At 44.6% G+C, this 17,352-nt stretch overlaps 7 protein-coding genes across 7 annotated transcripts; 3 read left to right on the top strand and 4 right to left on the bottom strand.

The window, feature by feature from the left end:
• Positions 1 to 798: 798 nt before the first annotated feature.
• On the top strand, positions 799 to 2,002 carry PHALS_11784 (Nucleoplasmin core domain; the record flags this gene model as incomplete). The annotated part of the gene is made up of 3 exons (XM_024727206.1): positions 799 to 1,212; positions 1,708 to 1,910; positions 1,990 to 2,002. 3 exons carry the CDS (start codon positions 799 to 801, stop codon positions 2,000 to 2,002), a joined length of 630 nt encoding a protein of 209 aa, XP_024577806.1.
• A 590-nt stretch (positions 2,003 to 2,592) lies between these two features.
• Positions 2,593 to 4,649, bottom strand: PHALS_11783 (poly-specific ribonuclease parn; the record flags this gene model as incomplete). Its single annotated transcript, XM_024727205.1, has 5 exons — positions 2,593 to 2,614; positions 2,674 to 2,726; positions 2,794 to 2,948; positions 3,020 to 4,006; positions 4,097 to 4,649. The coding sequence occupies 5 exons, from the start codon at positions 4,647 to 4,649 to the stop codon at positions 2,593 to 2,595; spliced, it is 1,770 nt and encodes a 589-aa protein (XP_024577805.1).
• A 77-nt stretch (positions 4,650 to 4,726) lies between these two features.
• PHALS_11782 (Transcription termination and cleavage factor C-terminal domain) lies at positions 4,727 to 5,255 on the top strand (the record flags this gene model as incomplete). The annotated part of the gene is made up of 4 exons (XM_024727204.1): positions 4,727 to 4,755; positions 4,819 to 4,841; positions 4,915 to 5,036; positions 5,097 to 5,255. 4 exons carry the CDS (start codon positions 4,727 to 4,729, stop codon positions 5,253 to 5,255), a joined length of 333 nt encoding a protein of 110 aa, XP_024577804.1.
• Positions 5,256 to 5,389: 134 nt separating this feature from the next.
• On the bottom strand, positions 5,390 to 7,401 carry PHALS_11781 (splicing factor 3b subunit 2-like; the record flags this gene model as incomplete). Its single annotated transcript, XM_024727202.1, has 7 exons — positions 5,390 to 5,617; positions 5,681 to 5,738; positions 5,808 to 5,985; positions 6,056 to 6,101; positions 6,157 to 6,460; positions 6,526 to 7,037; positions 7,105 to 7,401. 7 exons carry the CDS (start codon positions 7,399 to 7,401, stop codon positions 5,390 to 5,392), a joined length of 1,623 nt encoding a protein of 540 aa, XP_024577803.1.
• Positions 7,402 to 8,039: 638 nt separating this feature from the next.
• On the top strand, positions 8,040 to 12,890 carry PHALS_11780 (agc protein kinase; the record flags this gene model as incomplete). Its single annotated transcript, XM_024727201.1, has 9 exons — positions 8,040 to 8,402; positions 8,475 to 8,744; positions 8,815 to 10,824; positions 10,905 to 10,920; positions 10,984 to 11,014; positions 12,490 to 12,567; positions 12,672 to 12,689; positions 12,777 to 12,813; positions 12,882 to 12,890. The coding sequence occupies 9 exons, from the start codon at positions 8,040 to 8,042 to the stop codon at positions 12,888 to 12,890; spliced, it is 2,832 nt and encodes a 943-aa protein (XP_024577802.1).
• Positions 12,891 to 13,276: 386 nt separating this feature from the next.
• PHALS_11779 (Protease inhibitor protein) lies at positions 13,277 to 13,672 on the bottom strand (the record flags this gene model as incomplete). Its single annotated transcript, XM_024727200.1, has 1 exon — positions 13,277 to 13,672. One exon carries the CDS (start codon positions 13,670 to 13,672, stop codon positions 13,277 to 13,279), a length of 396 nt encoding a protein of 131 aa, XP_024577801.1.
• A 1,636-nt stretch (positions 13,673 to 15,308) lies between these two features.
• Positions 15,309 to 15,611, bottom strand: PHALS_11778 (uncharacterized protein; the record flags this gene model as incomplete). Its single annotated transcript, XM_024727199.1, has 2 exons — positions 15,309 to 15,465; positions 15,532 to 15,611. The coding sequence occupies 2 exons, from the start codon at positions 15,609 to 15,611 to the stop codon at positions 15,309 to 15,311; spliced, it is 237 nt and encodes a 78-aa protein (XP_024577800.1).
• Positions 15,612 to 17,352: the final 1,741 nt, after the last annotated feature.

Genomic DNA, 17,352 nt, shown 5'->3' with positions numbered 1-17,352 from the left:
GCAAGAAATGTCGGCTGCATGCAAAATATTACCGACAACAGCCAATAAGGACTTCGGGTTGGCGACTCGTACAAGAAAAATCAAGAATTAAAAATCAAGAAGAAAAAATACCCAGCGGAATAAAGCAATGTAATATCTTAGTCAGGGCGGAGTAGGTATAGCCGTGTAATAAGATGATACATAGCTGAGTAAGCACTATTATTGTAATTTTCCCTGACACATACGAAACAATATCTTTGGTGTAATTGTATATATTCATTTGTAGCGAATTATGAATATTATGGAAATCCGAAAAAGTGAGGTTCGTGAGGACCTCATAGAACACAGTTTTATTATTTTTATATTTGATAGTAAAACGGATACAATTATCTCTCGTTTGAACCTCAAGATATGTACTTGTCAGACAGCAGAGTTGACTGGACGCCTAGTCACGGTGAAAGCTCTCTACTTTGCTCTTGTAGGGTCGCTTGAACGCAACATTTGTGTTTAAATACGTAAAGTCAGAGTCTTCTATGCGCAAAGTGCACGGTAACCTAGTTGCATTTATGGCTCTGCATTTACTCGCCTGACATATATATGACTTTTATTAGGTGTCTGGTATACTTGTATGCTTGGATTAGCTGATACACATTTATTTTATAGAATTATCTATGATGTATTTTGCTCCTCTTAGTGCAAACATAGGTGTGTAATTTACACAATTCTCATCACCACCCATTTCACATGTCTTAATAACCAGTCGACTCTTCACCATGTAAACGAACAACAGGTTCACATTATCATTCCTGTTTGATAAACATGGTTGCCTTTTGGGGTTGTGAGATATTGGATAAGAAAGCAGCGGTTGTAAATGTGCCCAAGGGATTCGTTCTCAACGTTGTGAACGTCACCTGTGGCTCAGTCGGTGCCTCAGTAACCTCGACGCTATATGTGGAGACAAAGCTGCTTGATGGCAAAGTTTGGAAGGGTGCTGTGGCTCATCTGGGTGCCAGGCATCCGCCGCAGGCCAAGCTGGACCTGGTATTCGGTCAAGATGTCAAGTTTTACTTGTCAAATGGCTCTGAAGTCGTGCACCTCAGCGGCTACTTCCAGCCCTGCCCTCCCGTTGACTCGGCTGAGAACGGCACGACATCACTGCCCTCAAAGGCCAGTAAGAAAACAAACAAGCGTGTTCGTGACGACAATACGGAAGTCGCCAAGACCCAAAAGGAGGTGCGTGTCATGTATATATCTATAATTGATTTATTCCATCTGTAAATTACCTCCGCAGTCTTATCACGATATTGCGGAGGTCCAGACCAGATGGAAAAGCAAAGTGTGTTTGTTAATGGCGAGAGTTCTTCTTGTCTTCGTACTCGTGCATGGTCCTTAAGGCTGTCTCCGTGCAGGCGTAGGGCATTGTGCTGTGGTTACCTTACTGTGCAAATTGCGTCCATGATCCAACTTGCTGAGCCTGCGTCCAAAGCCCGCAATATCCGTCCCTACAATGGACGATGTGTGAAGCTACTAATTGAATGGAGCCTCGGTAGTTGGGGAAGGATTGCTGGCCAAGGTGGCAATTTAAGCGGTATCTGCCTATTGCGTCCGTAAAAGGCTCATGTCTTTCTCGTCGGAATCATACGAGTCATATCCTTGCAACATGCGCTGTATTATCTATGCAAAAGTTTTGATATGTGAAGTCTGACTTTTTTTATCGTGATCCCTTAGGTGATCCCGTCGAACGGCTCTGCTACGGTTTCAAAGAAGAAAACCAAAACTACTAATCAAAAGACCCCGCCACCTAGTGCCAAAAAGGAAGTTCAGGAGAAAACGCCTGAGGCTGAAGCTGTAGACTCTGCTGCGCAGAAAAAGAAGCGCAAAAAAAACAAAGGAAAGAAGTCGGCAGCCTCCCCGGCGACTGACTCTGCAGCGTAATATATTAAAGTATTACTCATTGCCGATTTGTCTTCTTTTTTTATGGACTTTTGAATGGTACCCATTCTCCTGTAGTAGTGCGCTTTAGTGATTCAATTGCATTCTGACCCCAGTCGATGCTTGTGATGGCGATGACAAGCACAAAACAAACATAAATAATCCATGCTACATTAAACATTCTAAAGGCGTGTATGTTGTCTCGGCCGATGCATTTACCCATCCATGGACAGTGATGATCATAGCCAGCTATGCACACTCCGCAGTCATCACAATGGTCTGTCAAAGGTTCTTGTTCAATGCCGCATATATCGCAATACCGTCGGCACGACAAGCGTCCACGAGGACCAGACGCTTCATTTAAAAACAACTCCGTGCTTGGTGAACATCGTCCATTTTCCAATTCGAGAATTACACAATTGTCTTCAATATTTGTCTTATCCTTCTGTCTTTGTGTTTGTATGATACCGGGATCTGTGAGTGTTGTCTGAAACAAATAGTAAAGTGTGACCGCGCAGAGTCCAAATGTAATCAATGTGTTATACCATGCCATGGTATTGATGTGCTGAGATAGAAACATGGCTGTTGTTAGAAGAATTATTACCAGCGTTACTAACACTCCAATCCAATGGGGCCCGACAATTAAAAGCTTGGTTTTGACAAAACCCCCTTCGGCAGAGCCTACGCGTCGCTCATGAAGAATCTGCAGATAATGCCAAGGCTAATTCGGATTCTCTGTATGCCAATATCAATCACACTTACGTAGCTTTGCCCAAGTCGCCTAAATTTGCAGCAGCAGAGACATGAAAGCGGGTCTGTGGTACCCACAGGTTGTGAAAGTGCCAACAACAGCGCGTCTTCGTCGTCTTCCTCAGCCTGAACCTTATTAAGCTGTTCCTGCAATCGTTTGATCTCAGCGAGCTTGGCCTCAAACTGATCGTGCGCTGAGAGTTTCGACGCTGTCACTGTGTCGTGCACTCCACGCTGCTCGCTGTCGGTGCTCATGTAAATCTTAATCTCAATAAATCGTTTCTGTCCTGTCGTCTATTCATTTTTTTGGCCCAAACATTATTTTAACTAGCTTCAATCTATAATATGGTGCAGTTACTCCAAGCTGACTCTTCCTTAGGAGCACCCTCTGACGGCATACTATAGACGACTCCTCGCTCCTTCTCTTGACGATTCAACTCGGCCTCCGCAGCGATATGCTCATCGTACGTCGAGATTGTCAGACCTAATTTGGTTTTGACCGCTTCATTCACTGTCGCAGGTTCCTTAAGCACCACAAACGCATCTTGATCATTCTGACGCACTATGCGTTGTACTTTAGATGATTCAAACACGTCCTCCATGCGCACGTGCTGAATTCGTCGCTTGGTTGTGCTGCTCACACGATATACGCGAGTGCGGTCGACGGTTTGGTTAGCGTTGCCAAGGTCCAAAAAGCTCTGATCTGAGATCATCAAATTCAGTTGGTTTTTAAACTTCTCCAGCTCTCCCAATCGCCGCTTAAAATGAGCTAAGCTACCCATCGTGGATTTATGCTGTTCAGGCAATTCACCATTGGCATCGTGGGCCAGAAGACCAAGAAAGCACACAGCCGTCATAAATGCATCGAAACCCGCCTCATGGCACAGCATCTTATTGTTGTCATCAGCTTCTGCTTTAAGAGCCTCGCGGTATGTGTCGAACTGCTTGTCGCTGGGCATGAGGCTTTCTGGCTCGGGTGTGACATTCAAGCGCATATACTCGAACAGCGATGAAAGACTTGTTGATTGTAATTTGTCGCCAAGAGGAGAATGCAATGCAACATGCTTTGTGTCGTAAATTATCGGAAAGAGCTCCAAAAGCTGCAATTTATATTCCGCGAGCGTTTGTGGAAGCGGTCGATAAAATTGGTGGAATACGTAAATGAAGTCCAGCAGCGCATTGTGGCCAACTATCGGCAGCTTACTGTCACTCAGGACTTCAATCACCTTGGAAAATCCAATTGCCTCATCCATCTCTTTTCTCATCTGTTGTTTCTTTGCGGCTATGAGCTCGTCTTTTCTCTTCTGCGACAGGAACAATACCTCGACGCCACCGTCAACAGCTTCTGAGTAAAGACAATTAGATTTGGCACGCACAGTTTCGTGCACGATCATTGAGTAAAAAGAGTTTTTTGTAGGTATGAGCAGCTTATCACCTTTCTTGGCTCCCTCAGAGATCCATCGGTCCAATCGGTGCTTCAGATCTATTTGGAAAGCCATCCCGTCTTCCGATAGCTGCAAGTTTTTGTTCACCTTAGTGAGACTATCGATACGACGTTGCAGTCGCTTTTTCATGATTGGAGTCTTGGACAAATTGACAAAGGGAATACCATCTCCTATAAATTTGTTAAAATCAAAGCCATGCTCTGATAAAAACTGCAAACTGGAGGCCTGACACATAAATCTCTCATCTAGCGAACCGTAAGGTCTTGGAAAAACGTAAAAGTTCCAGGTCTTGATTTGAAAATTATCCTGCTGATCTACGTGCACTGTAGAGAGCCCAAACTGCGTGATAAGAAAGCTCTCGCCAGCACGTTTGACTTTGCTGTAGCGTTCCTCTAGTGTGTCCAAGTATTGCTCACGCTCAAGCTCGTTAGGTGACAAGCCAGTGAACTCTGTATCAATTGCCACAAAGCGGCATGTGGGTAACTGCAAGTCCTTCTGTAATTCATTTAAGTGCCTCTGAAAGTTGCGGCGCGTCACGTTCATTTCTGCCACTGATTTTGACTTTTCGAGGGAAACGACACTTGTGTAACGGGAACTAATTAGGAGACACGGGCGGAACGATGACTTTGACCTACGCAGCATTTGTTGGGTGGTCGATAAACTAGTTACACAGACTTTACACAATATACTAATATGTATAATCTCTTATTAGCGATGGAAGCGAATGCAACAAGAGTGAAGGACCTGACAGACACTGAGGTATATGAGCTTGTTTACCAGCTTAAGCAATGCAATGAAAGCGACCCAGCGGAGACACGGCGACTACTTCAGGATCAGCCAGAATTCGCACGCGCCGTGGCTCAGGCGCAACTCCGGCTTGGGATGATTAAAGAGCACACAGCGTCGGCTCCTGGTCCTGCTAATGGCATCGTACGCTGTTCACATGACTTACGCTGAAAATATATTTCTTAATTGTTGCATGATCTACAGGGCGTGTCGAACGATTTAATGGAAAAACTGGACCCGGAGCAGCAAGAACTGCTGGAGCAGGTGCAGAACTTAGCACCTGAAATTATCCAATCCCTCCCACCGGCGGAGCGGCGGCAGATCATGGAGCTTCGAGAAGCAATGGGACTTCCGCCACTATAGACTAAGTGATAAAGTGCCGTATAGAAGGTGCAATGTTGGCACGAACGACCAAACGATGAAAACTAGAGTTGGTAACATGCTTTGTAATATTACGTATCCACTGGAAACTGCAAAAGCGCGTAAGATACTTACCCTTAGAACTTGAAATCCTTAAGCTTCTTACTCTTGTCGATTTTCGCCTTCTTTTTCTTTTTGGCGAGCTCATCTTCGTCTTCCACAGGATTATTAGATTCAGGTGGAGGTGCGTCTTCAAAGCGACGTCGAATCCGACCAGTTTCTGAACGAGTACCGCTTGACTCCTCGCCTGCGCCATTCACAACGTAGGCATGTCTTGATCCATAGAGCGACGATCCAACTGATGTCTGAGAGATAGATGCTCCAGCGTGAAAAGTTAAAAATCATCGAGTGCATGCACTAAGTCTTACCTCTTTTTGCTCCAACACGGTGTAGAGCTGCTGTGGAGCATCAGGAGTCTCCGTACCTCTGCACGATGATAAACGATCACCACAATCGATTCGTGCTCTATTTACCACAATTTGTCAACAAACCTACCTGAGACCTTTACGCAAATCCACAACTCCAGGCGTGGTGAGGCCGGAGGCAATACTAGAAATTCCGTCCACTAAAGGGGTATCTAGGCCAGTTGCATCAAGACCGCCCATAGTCTCTTGGGTGCCCTCTGCTAGTTCTTCTTCTTCTTCAATATCTCCATCTTGTTCTTCCTCTTCAACTAATTTTAGTGAGCACACATGAATAACTCCGATCAACGAACCCTAATATATACTCCAAGCTACACAAACCTTGCTCATTAAGTTCCCCCCATCTTTCTCTGTTGATTTCTTGCCCCTGTCCAAACCAATTAGTAATTTGTACGTACCAAAACGTTGCAGCAAAAGCCTACCTGATTTTCTGCTTCAGTCACCTTGCCGAAGACATCTCCGTATAGAGGCACACCATTCTCGTCCACAGGAGGTTTGCCCCAACCACCAGGATGATAACCAAAACTCGCACCCTCCGGAATGGGCGCGTTAAGCCCTGGAATTTTCAAATTGGGGTATGCTGGCGGTGGCCCATATCTCTGAACGTTTAATAACCACGGAGGTGGCACACCTTCCACCATTCCTAGTGCTGCCTTAAGTTCATTCGAGAGCTGACCCGGGACCTTCGATTTAAGCTTCACCTCAAATTCTTTACCTTCGTAATACCTGCAATAGTATCAGAAATCGATGATGCTAAAAATATGGGAATGATTTTGATTATAATACCGTACAGATCGCCAAGCTGAGTGAGTTGAGGCTTGGTCTGAAAGCGGAAAAATGCGTCGTGCAACACCTGGTAATCAATGTCCACACGCCCCATTTTAGGTTGTACGCGTTCCCTGGCACGCTGTTTGTTTCTCTTCTTCTCGTCATCCTCTGCAACAGATTCTCTCATTTCTGCAATACCTGTATGAGCAATAAACTCAGGTAGTTGAAAAGGCGGCTTCTCAACTCCGCGCTTGCCTTGCAGATACTTTCGCTTGTGACACCAGTGATGCGGTACTGGTACAGTATTGCGATACGACTTTAAAAATACTAGCAGTCGCGGGTCAGACGACGTAACATCGTGCGCTTCCACGACATCTGGGTACGTCACGAGCTGCTTGAGCTCGGCTACACTTAACCGCTTGCTCTTTTTGCGCGCCTTTTTGGATAAAAGCTGCTCCTCCTCCGTCTCTTTTTTCGTCTGATCATCATCTTTGCAACCTTCAGCTTCCTCATTTTCGTCATCGTCCTTGCGGTCCTGAAGAAAGAGATTTATTAATCTGTCTTATGTAGGTTTAAAAATTATAGATTTGATATAATAGTACCTCGTTGTCCGTGACACCGCAGAGCTCCTCAGCGGACGTAAACTTGCCGAAAACTCGCATCATTTCTTCATATGCTGGATCATCTTGCGGAAGTGTAAGCTCCTTTTCCGGGTCAGCACTCACGTACTCGATCTCCACGTCTGGGTTGGATGTCAAAGTCGGCTCATGCTCTGGCTTAGAGACGCCGTTGCAAGTCTTCAGGTAGTCCATCGTGACGCCATTAGCTTCTGCTTGCTTTTGTGCACGCTTTTTGAGCCGACGCCGTTGGTTTTTTGTCAATCCACTGCCCGCAACCATCGCACAAGTATCCGCCGCTTTATTTTCCCTAATTGGGCCTGACCTGTGACCAAGCATTAACGATCCTGTTGTATAGAATTATACCGACTGATTGGCTGAAAATATGTCCGGAGTAAAGGATGTCTACACATAATGACCATCTGCAAAATTCAAAGTTTATCACAAAGGGCGCAATTATTAAGTGAAATGGTACATGAAACACTAATATTGCGGTAATTGGGTCGACCAAATATTCATTTACAATCTGTGCAAGAACGTCGTGAATCAATAGTAATTTTTGTTCGGTGACATCATTTGCATCATTTTAGCGAGCTCCTGATTTTTCCTACAGCTTGCAGCCGAAAAGGGGTAGGTCTCTTTCTTTAGTAAGAGCTTATCAAACGAGCCCCCATTGTGCCAGCTGCTCCCCACAGACGAAGCCGCAGGCTCGCAAGGACGCGTGTATTTCAAAGCGACTGCCTATCCACTGTATTAGCAGGACGACGGCTGCACCTAGCAAAGCAAGGTGCTTCGAATTTATCAATACTGAGCAAGTGTCACTTGGCTGGAGGACACGTCGCTGACCGTCTGCACATTAAGAAGCTCTCAGCAGTGTGTAGACGCTCCATTCCAACATGAAAAAGTCTCCAGTTGCGGCCATGAGTAATATTCGCGACGCAGTGCGGCGCAAGAGTGTGGGGTTGAGCTTTACCACCAACTTTAGCATCTTCAGCCGCAGCACCAGCTCCACAGGCGAGGACGATCGATCGGAACACGAAGGCGATGACGATATTGACGAATCGGAAAACAGCCAACATGACCGCTTACGACAAAATTCAACGCCGCGCGACGATGATGCAGACAGCAGTCCATCGTCTACGGTGATATCTCGCAACTCGTACGTAGAGCCACCAGAACCACCTCTGCCGCCTCCTGGTGGTTTGCTTGAAGCAGCCACCAAAAATGTGCAGGGAAAGATGCAGACTCTCATGGAAACACTTCACGAAGTTACTACGTCTCACGTAAGTAACAATCAGAAAGTGTGAATGGCTATACTTTGGTGCTTATTGAAAGTTTGATCTGGTATGATTCAGGACGATGAAACGATCCAGTGCAGTGTTTTTCAGTCAAGAACGGCCTTATTTTCCGATCGACTTGCAGTATTCATTGGTGATAGTGATGGAAGTCCTGCCGGTATTTGGAGTGCACGACTTTGTGTTCGGTCGGGATCCGAGGGTGGTGGAATTTTTAAAGGTAGTTTGGGGTCGATGCTACCTTATGTTATGAAGGCGAAGGAAGACAAGTTAGGCATCATTCTGTTTGACGACATTTTTAAGGATTTGAATCGGTCCGGAGAAATTGATGTAAGTCTGCCGTTCTACATAGCTGAATTAAGAGGGTGCAGTCTGACTAAAATGATTATATATAATATAGATGAGGGGCGCAGTACAGCGATTTATGACGGGTTGGCGCAATCATGTACTGACTTCTCGAGCTACCCATGTGTTTATCGTGGCATATCGGGATGGTGGAAATCTTTTACTTGAAGCTTTGCGGTCACACATGAAAGAAATGCAGCGTCACATTAGTGGGGTCGTCTTTTTGCAGTCAACGCACCACATTTCGTCAGATGATTCGTACACATTGCGAAAAATGGTTGCACAATGGTGCCTGGCCTACTTATCCTCACCAGAAGGTGTGCAGGCGCTGAAGCGCATGAAGTCAAGAGAGACACCTTTAGGCTGTGTTGTTTTGTCAGGAGGCCGAGCGGATTCGGATGTGGATTTGCTCCAGACGGTTGTTGCTTCGGTTTTCGCAAGCTTTAAAGCAAGATGGTCAGGATTTCGTGTAAAAAATGTAAACAGCGGCATGGAAAAGGCCTGCTACTTGTGCAAAGGTGTATTCAATATGCGTCGTTGGCGCCGTCATTGTCGAACGTGTCAAAACCCGTGCTGTGAAAAGTGCTCGACGGTCGAAAACACGCGACACGAGGGTCAGGTGCGTCTTTGTTTGACGTGCCGCGCACTGCCTTCACTCATTCACTGGTCGCGACCTCGTGCTGTTCGCACGGGAGAGAAAGAGAGTGTATTTAGTGGATCGGCAAAACCTGGCAAGATGTCCGTGAATGACTTTGAGCTTGTGACTGTAATTGGCCGTGGTGCTTGCGGCAAGGTTCTTTTGGTCTTAAAGAAGGATGGTGCAGATGCTGGTCACTTATACGCGATGAAGGTTTTGAAAAAGGATTGGGTAATGAACAAAGATTTAGTCACGCAGACGATGGCAGAGCGCCGCATCTTGCAGGAGGCCAACCACCCGTACATTGTCCAATTGAAGTATGCGTTCCAGAACCAAGACAAGCTGTACATGGTGATGGAGTATTACAGCGGTGGATCACTTCGTCAAGTGCTGCGTCGCCGGGGTCGCTTTAGTATCAAGCGTGCACGATTCTACTTGGGCGAGATTCTTCTCGCGATTGCGCACCTGCACGCGTCAAACATTTTGTACCGAGATTTAAAATTGGAAAACATCGTGATCACTGCGGATGGTAATGTAGCGTGTACGGACTTTGGTCTATCAAAGGAGGAAATGGATGACAATGAAAGGACAAGCTCTTTTGTTGGCACGTGCGAGTACTTGGCACCCGAACTGATAATGAAGGAGGGCTACGGCAAGGCCGTAGACTGGTGGGCACTTGGCATCTTGGCATATGAGATGATTCAAGGCGACTCGCCGTTTCGTCACAATGTTCCTACTATTTTGTTCGACAAAATCCTGAAGGAGGAACCTGAGTTTAGTGACCGCTTTACTCCTGAAGCTGAAGATCTGATAATGAAACTGCTTACAAAAGACCCCCAGCACCGTCTGGGGTGCGGACCTGACGGTGTGGAAGAGATCAAGCAGCATCCGTTTTTCTCAGAAATCGACTGGGACAAGCTACTACGCAGCGAGATGGAAGTCCCTCGCCCTCCACATCGCATGGAGGACGTGACGGACGAAAGCCACCTCTCTCGCGCAATCGCCAAGATGCGCGAGGCACGTGAAGAGATTATGCCGGACTCGCCGGTTTCGCTGCCTTCCTCCCCGTCTGAGCAGAAGCACTTCGACCGCTTTTCATATCAGGGACTGGGCGACTGGAAGCCGGAGATGGCTGACATGGATTTTGATGAGGAGACTGGTGATTTCAGGCAGGGCACGATTCACGAAGACGAAGAGTATCTTGAAGAAGACTATGCTGAGGAGTCGGGTGATGGCGATGGGGTCCCTTTGTCCCCTGGTTCTACTAAAAAAATTTCCATGACATCCTCGAAGGCGTCTCCGTCCAAGCTTAATGGCTCGGATACCCCTCCAGCTTCCAGCTCAGCTGCGTCGGCATCTCCAAGGAGTCCTCAGAGCGCGGGCAGCCCTGGCAGCCCGCCACTGGCATCTATGAGCCCTTGCAGCCCGGTGGATCATTCTGAACCTAGCACTCCAACAGAGCCTCAATCTCAGACCATTTAGGAAGTCTGCTTATTAATGATAGGCAGAAATACATAGCAAACCGTACGTCGATGCATGCCATTGTGCCTCATGATTGCATGATAATGCTTAGAATGGTCTCAATAGTTAAGCGTTCTCGGCAAGCATTAGGGTTAACGTGTGATGATAAAGTAAATGTTTAAGATGGTAAGAAACTCACATGGAGAAAAAAGGCATCAAATATGTATATAGCCTACCCACACATAAAGCAAAGAAGCTGTGCGCATACAAACTTCAGTGAGCAACATCTTGAAATATTAAAAATACAAAGATGACATTTTATAACGTTTTGACATGAAGGGCTCTTCTCAGCGATACCTTTTTTAGTCGCGTATGCTCTGCGTGAAGTGCTAAGGCTGCGGTCGTTCTGAAGAGCTTGCTTTTCATAATTTTCTTTTAATGCGACAAAGCGAATATCAAAGGCGTTTTAATGAGGATCCCATTTTCATTAATTGTGAAGACTTCATCGCTTTAGAGCCTGATTTAATCAAAAACCAAAATGAGCTCCTCAATACAAAGCGCACGGCAACCTCGCTGCACCCAGTGTTGTCCAAAGAGAGTGTCAGGCGATGCATTTCATATTAGTCATTACACTTTTGTGCAATTGTGCAGAACGCACATTCCGCTTCTGTGTGATTGTGTAAAAGTATTGGTACTGATGAGGACGATGGGATCTGTGTCGTGGGCCACATGGGCACGTCATGCAATACAAATATATTATATGGGACCATAGTAAAACAGATGTATGTAGTTTAAATCAGGCTTGACGTTATATACTTGTCACTCTTGAAATAAAATGTTCCTAGCCTTTTTATTATAGAAGCCCGTCGGCTTAGGAGACTACCAATCCATCCTGTGTACGTATCGTATTGCAGACTCGTGCAAAGCTTCCTTTGTGCAAGTTGCACGACAATCCTAAATTGTTCGTTATATCACGGTTAGATAATCAGTAAAGGATAAGTACAAAAATTTCTTGCGCGGTGAAGCCAAACTGATCTTGTCATCTAGCACCTTTTCGGTACATAAGTTCGTCAGCGCCGGAGGAGCTTTGTCGTTGAAGATATTTAGGCGCAGTCGATTATAGGCACCACAACAACCACCAAAAACGACTTCGATCTGAACCAAAAATCATTGTTTGATCTTGTAAATCACATTCAGAAGCTTGATCACAAATTTGACAATCTAATGGATGATTAATTAAAATACGTGGACAAATTTGCCCCGGCCTAACTTTACTTATCGGAATGCATATGAACAGTCCCATCATAATAATCACGGCTATGAATACTTGTAAACCGTGATCAAATTGACAATGCACTCTTATCTACACATAGGCTACCAAAAGACGTTGTGTTTACCGCTGCGGCAAGCCGGAATCGGGATGCAGACACATAATTTAAATTGGCTCACCGAAAAAAGCTGGCCTAGCCCAAAAAGTAGAAATTCTTGGCTCATAATTAGTAACACGACGCTCTACTGAATTTAGGTGAACGGGAGGCCCGAGTGCCATCCCCCTAGCATTTTTTGACATTCTGACTTAACAACCTGACGATGTTCGCCTTAATCTGAATTGTTGATGCTCTTTTCATACAGTAATCAGACTCTTTTTGCGCGCCCTTTTGTGGTTCCAGATCTTGATAGGGATGCAATAGTGATTTCTAACTCTACAAGGTACTACGCGAAGCTGCTGTTGTGGGAATTTTTGCGTGTCACACTTTCCATTGACGTATTTATCCTAACCGACTATGTGTGTTCTACACCTGTGTACTTGTTAGCCCAACGAATATATATTTGTTAGCTGATGACTCCTGTATTTTCTGAAGAAAATAGCTATGATGTGTGTAATTAGTATGCAATCCGTTCTAATCAATTGCTTGTAGCGTTATGCCTGAAATCGTAATATTACCAATGTTATTGGTAAGGAAAACTGAGAAGTAAAAAAGTGACCTGCAGCACAGCTTAACAGAATGTCTCTCCATGATTAGCACAAATGATTTCTGAGCACAAGATCGTCAACATTGTTACTTACCTACGTTGATCAGTATCCAGGAGGTTGACGCCATCGCAAATGCCGCGAATATTGGTATGACGTAAACGCGCGAGACATCGTATCAACAACGAAGGACGGGTTTGATCGAGCGATGGTCTCTGCAATATCATGTTAGAGCTGGGGCCATTGTGGTTATTTCTTATCAATGACAGATAACGAAGTTTTAGAGTTGACATGTATCACTGGCTTTCACCCGTTCTTGGCGACTGGTGCAGGTGTCGATATGCAAATGTAAGATTTAAGGTTGGGTTTTACAAAAGGTACTTTGTATTTTTACGTTTGGTGGTCAAAACACACCTCGAACTCGTAGCTAACTGGTGTCCTCTCCGTTTATTTTATTGTGGAGCAAAATTGCTGGCACGTTCCATCCAAAACGTGTGTTAAGTTCAGTTCGGGGTGTTGGCATTTCGTCCAGTTCAGCTCGCACACATTCGTGTAAGTTATTCCATCCGATCCGCAGACTGGGTCATCATACACGGGACATACGGGACAATTTTTGGGTGCTGTGGAAGCTTGGTCACATTCAGTGATTGCCCCCTTTCCAGCTTTGATGCTTTCGCAGCTTGCACGATCGCGGTAACATTTGTTTGGATAGATGTAGCCGTCGGATCCACACACAGGCTTCATCACATCAAGGCAGGCAAAGTTGCAATCCGGTGAATCAAGGGCTTCAGCGGTCAAAAACGCAGCAGCACCGATTAGAATGCACAGGTGGAATTTCGTCATGAATTCACTGGAAAGGGGCAGACTAAGCGATGTCGCAGAAGTTAAAAAGTGAAGCACTGTAAGAAATGCGGCATGACAATCGATGCCGAGCTCGCTGAACAATCTTCCGCTCCTAGGAGATGAGTGTAAACGTCCGGCTCGAATTTTCTCTTGTAGAACAGTGGATTACACCATTGTGCTGCCATAAAATATGTGATAGCTTAAAAACGATATGAAACATAGTGAAGACAGAAATCTAATCTCTCACAACACGATCAGAAACACCTGCAGCTGTTTTCAATTAGCACTGTTCTTGTTTTTTCCACTGACACATTGAAAGTGCACTTTTCAAGCAAAGTACTGACTTCGTCAATATTCAAAACATATCAATTCAGAGCTGACAGAACCCACCATTGTACGTTTTGTTGCCGTGAAAACTTTACGAACTAAGTGCATATTAGCAATGGGCTAGATAATCGTAGATGTACTGGGTTCCATTTGAACCCACTCATGTAATTCCTTGACGTCTTATCCAATGACGTCATCACAACGGCATCTACATAAAGGTTGGTGTATGTGTCACCCAAGTCTGTGGGCTCAGTGAAGCAACACAATGTGATTTTGCCTTCATAAATAATTTGCAAAATGCGGCACTAAAGTAATGTATATTATACATTACTTTAGTGCATATATTATATGCTTAAACACAGAAATGGTAAACTGCACTGACTTATTATCGCCAATCAAATAATCGATTTGCGGGTATACAGTAGGATACATTGTAGTGAAATGTTGGCTTCAATATAGGTGTGTTTTTTCGACATTTTTGTCGAATGAGAATTCAAAAAGTAGAGCGGACACTTGACTTCCGACAAGTCGCCATGACTATAACGCATTGAGATAGTTGCGATTACATGGGTCATATAATCAGGAAAACCCATGGCCGGATTGAGCCATTTTATGTTGGAGCGAAGGCTAGGCTCTTCGTTTTGGCACGTGCCTATGGCGCAGTGTGAGTACGAACAGAATGTGGTGGGTTGGGGTGGGAGATTGTCGAATGAGGTGGGATGTGAGGAAAGCTTCCTGAAATGGAGAATAAGGAAGAGGGCGAGCTGGCGGGGCTGTGTGCTTCGAATGACAGACTGCGCATTGCTCACGGCTTCATTTTATTCATGTTTCTTGTTAAAGTGTCTATTTACTATTTTACTGATGCCAGTTTGGTGCGCTCCTTGAAAATACATTCAAGGAAGCGTTTACCAAAGTCCGCACGTCCCATGATCACTCCGAACCAACAATAGACAAGCTGTCTCAGTGTGTTCGGCTGTTGATGAAAGGATGACCTGTGCGCTATCTTTACAAAGAATAAAGTCAATATCATCGACTATTAGTGCTGCATAGTGCAACGGGGATGCCGTGCACCTTGCGCAGAGGCTGATTCAACTCACAAAGTTTGAAGTGAGAGATTGCTACAAGAGCCTAAGTACTGACGATCTGCACGCGATGAAATAGCATATATCTTACTATCATTCTTTTGATGATTCTGATATCTGCAATGAATAAAATGGTATACCAATTTCGTAACCGGCAAAATGTTGTATTTTTTGTGAGTAAGTGTACAATTTCTTCATGTTCCCCATTATAAATTCTTTCTTTTATACTAATTTATATTTCGATCGGCTCTCGATGTGATCAGCCCTGAGTCCATTTCATTGGCCTTTTTTCCCAAGTGCAGTATTGAAGGCATTATACTTTTGGGGTGACAATAAGGAAAAACACCACCAATCTTTAACCATACGTTTTGTACTGATATGATCCTGAAACCCGACGTAAATTCAATCAAAGAGGGATCAATGAATCCCCACCGATTGCAAGACATTTACATATTTGAGAAGAACAATCCAAAAATTCGACCAAAAATATGACTCAAAAATTTGCACATGCCAACAGGTAAATGTCGCATTATTTACTTATGCTTTTGGTAAGGACTTGTAGAATACTACTAGCAGCGCTGAAAAGACCTTGGTGAGTAATTTCATATTTTGATATTAATTTTTCGCTCACCGAGTAGTGTCTTTTCTCCTCCAATATGGTAGGTATAATGTATAGCGTACTGAATTCTGTTCTTGTGGTCCTCATCATAAGGCATAACTACAAAATGAGTCAGTGCTGCGATAAATAAAGGTACAGACATGCAATTGTACACTTGAACTGTCCTTGTGTACCTAATATTCCAGCAACGCAATCTATGTTTCGTTAGATTTTTACGCTCTACGTATCGCCTCATATAGTAGCAAAGTCACCATCGTGATATGCGACATTCCATAGGCGGCGCGACACGAAAGCACATCTGTCACCACATATAGCCTACCTGGCTTGTAGAATACCTATTTTGCACACTCTGTAAAAAATTTGGCGATGCTATTGCTGAATGCAACTACGCATGACTGCGTAAATAGCAAACGGCTTCGAGCTAAGCTAGTAATTCTAAAGTTGACGAAGGCATACTTTAGTACAAGTAGCTCCTAAAGATAAATTCTTATTCGCCGCTTTAAGTCAGCGATCCTTAAACCCGATCACGTCTATGGCCACTGGTGTAACGGGGTTTTACTTATCCTTGTATGAAAGGGTGGGTCACACAAGATGATGTGACCGTATAAAGGTGTGGATTGCGCAAGTCGGTTTAATCACACAATGGTGTGGCTACACCATAACAAGAATCCTCTACGTGACAGTACTACCAAAAGTTATGCATAATAATTGGGTTCTACTTTTTACTTAGAAAGGCTCTGCCGCAAAAAAAACAAAAAAAAAACATTTTCAATGTTGAACGGATGGAGCGTCTTTGCCTTGGTTAAGGTTTCTAAGTACTCTTGGAGGCAGCGGATCGCGCCCCGCTGCACTCGTACTGGTTCTGGTATAGAACGTAAGGTCAGTGATCTTAAGAAGCTTCTTATAAGCAAAGAGCTACGGCAGCCCCGCTACTCTTGGTAGCACTCGTAGTCAATCTACGTCTGAGTCGTTTCGACTGATCCTCTGTAAGGATAGAGCAATTCTCCTATTTGCCCCAGGACATGCAAGATGGGCTTAATAAGCTGATGTCCATGCTTAGCTCTGAGGGCGTAGTATACCTTGTTTTACAAGGACCCGAAGAGATAAACGCACCGCTAGAGACGTTTTCGAATCATAGCACTGTCGATGCGAGATGAGGTCATTGTGGCATGCGACAATATAAATTTTAGGCGACACTATAGCGCATCGGCTACTACTATACTCGGCAAGAAAGTTATCCATGTTGCAACTCTCTAACAAGTGATTTGGCGATGATGTCGCTGTGATTGACGACGATCCAAATAGATTCGAAAAGGTCATAATCAATGCGATCATGAGGCATTCTTACGGCTGGGAAGATAGTACGTTTTGCCGTAGCTCACGACCATCTGACATCTTCATTAGGGAATTTGGTGAAGAGTGAAGCCTTTTCGGCATAATCTGTACTGTACTTTCGCAAGTGATTAGCTAGTCCATTTTATGTAGAATCATTGGATACAGCTATACTAAAAACCTACTATGGCGTCAATATTTGCAAAACCTACCCACAGACCTTGCTTCTTCATGAAGTATTCTGGCAGATAAGATTTTGTTAGTGCCACAGCCACATTTGACAGAGATGGCGATTTGCTTATCTACGTGCGTATTTCAAG

Source organism: Plasmopara halstedii, assembly GCF_900000015.1.
Source record: "Plasmopara halstedii genome assembly, contig: Scaffold_555, whole genome shotgun sequence".
In the NCBI taxonomy this organism is placed as follows: domain Eukaryota; phylum Oomycota; class Peronosporomycetes; order Peronosporales; family Peronosporaceae; genus Plasmopara; species Plasmopara halstedii.
Note: the sequence above shows the minus strand (reverse complement) of the source record. Positions and strands in the feature narration are given on the sequence as shown.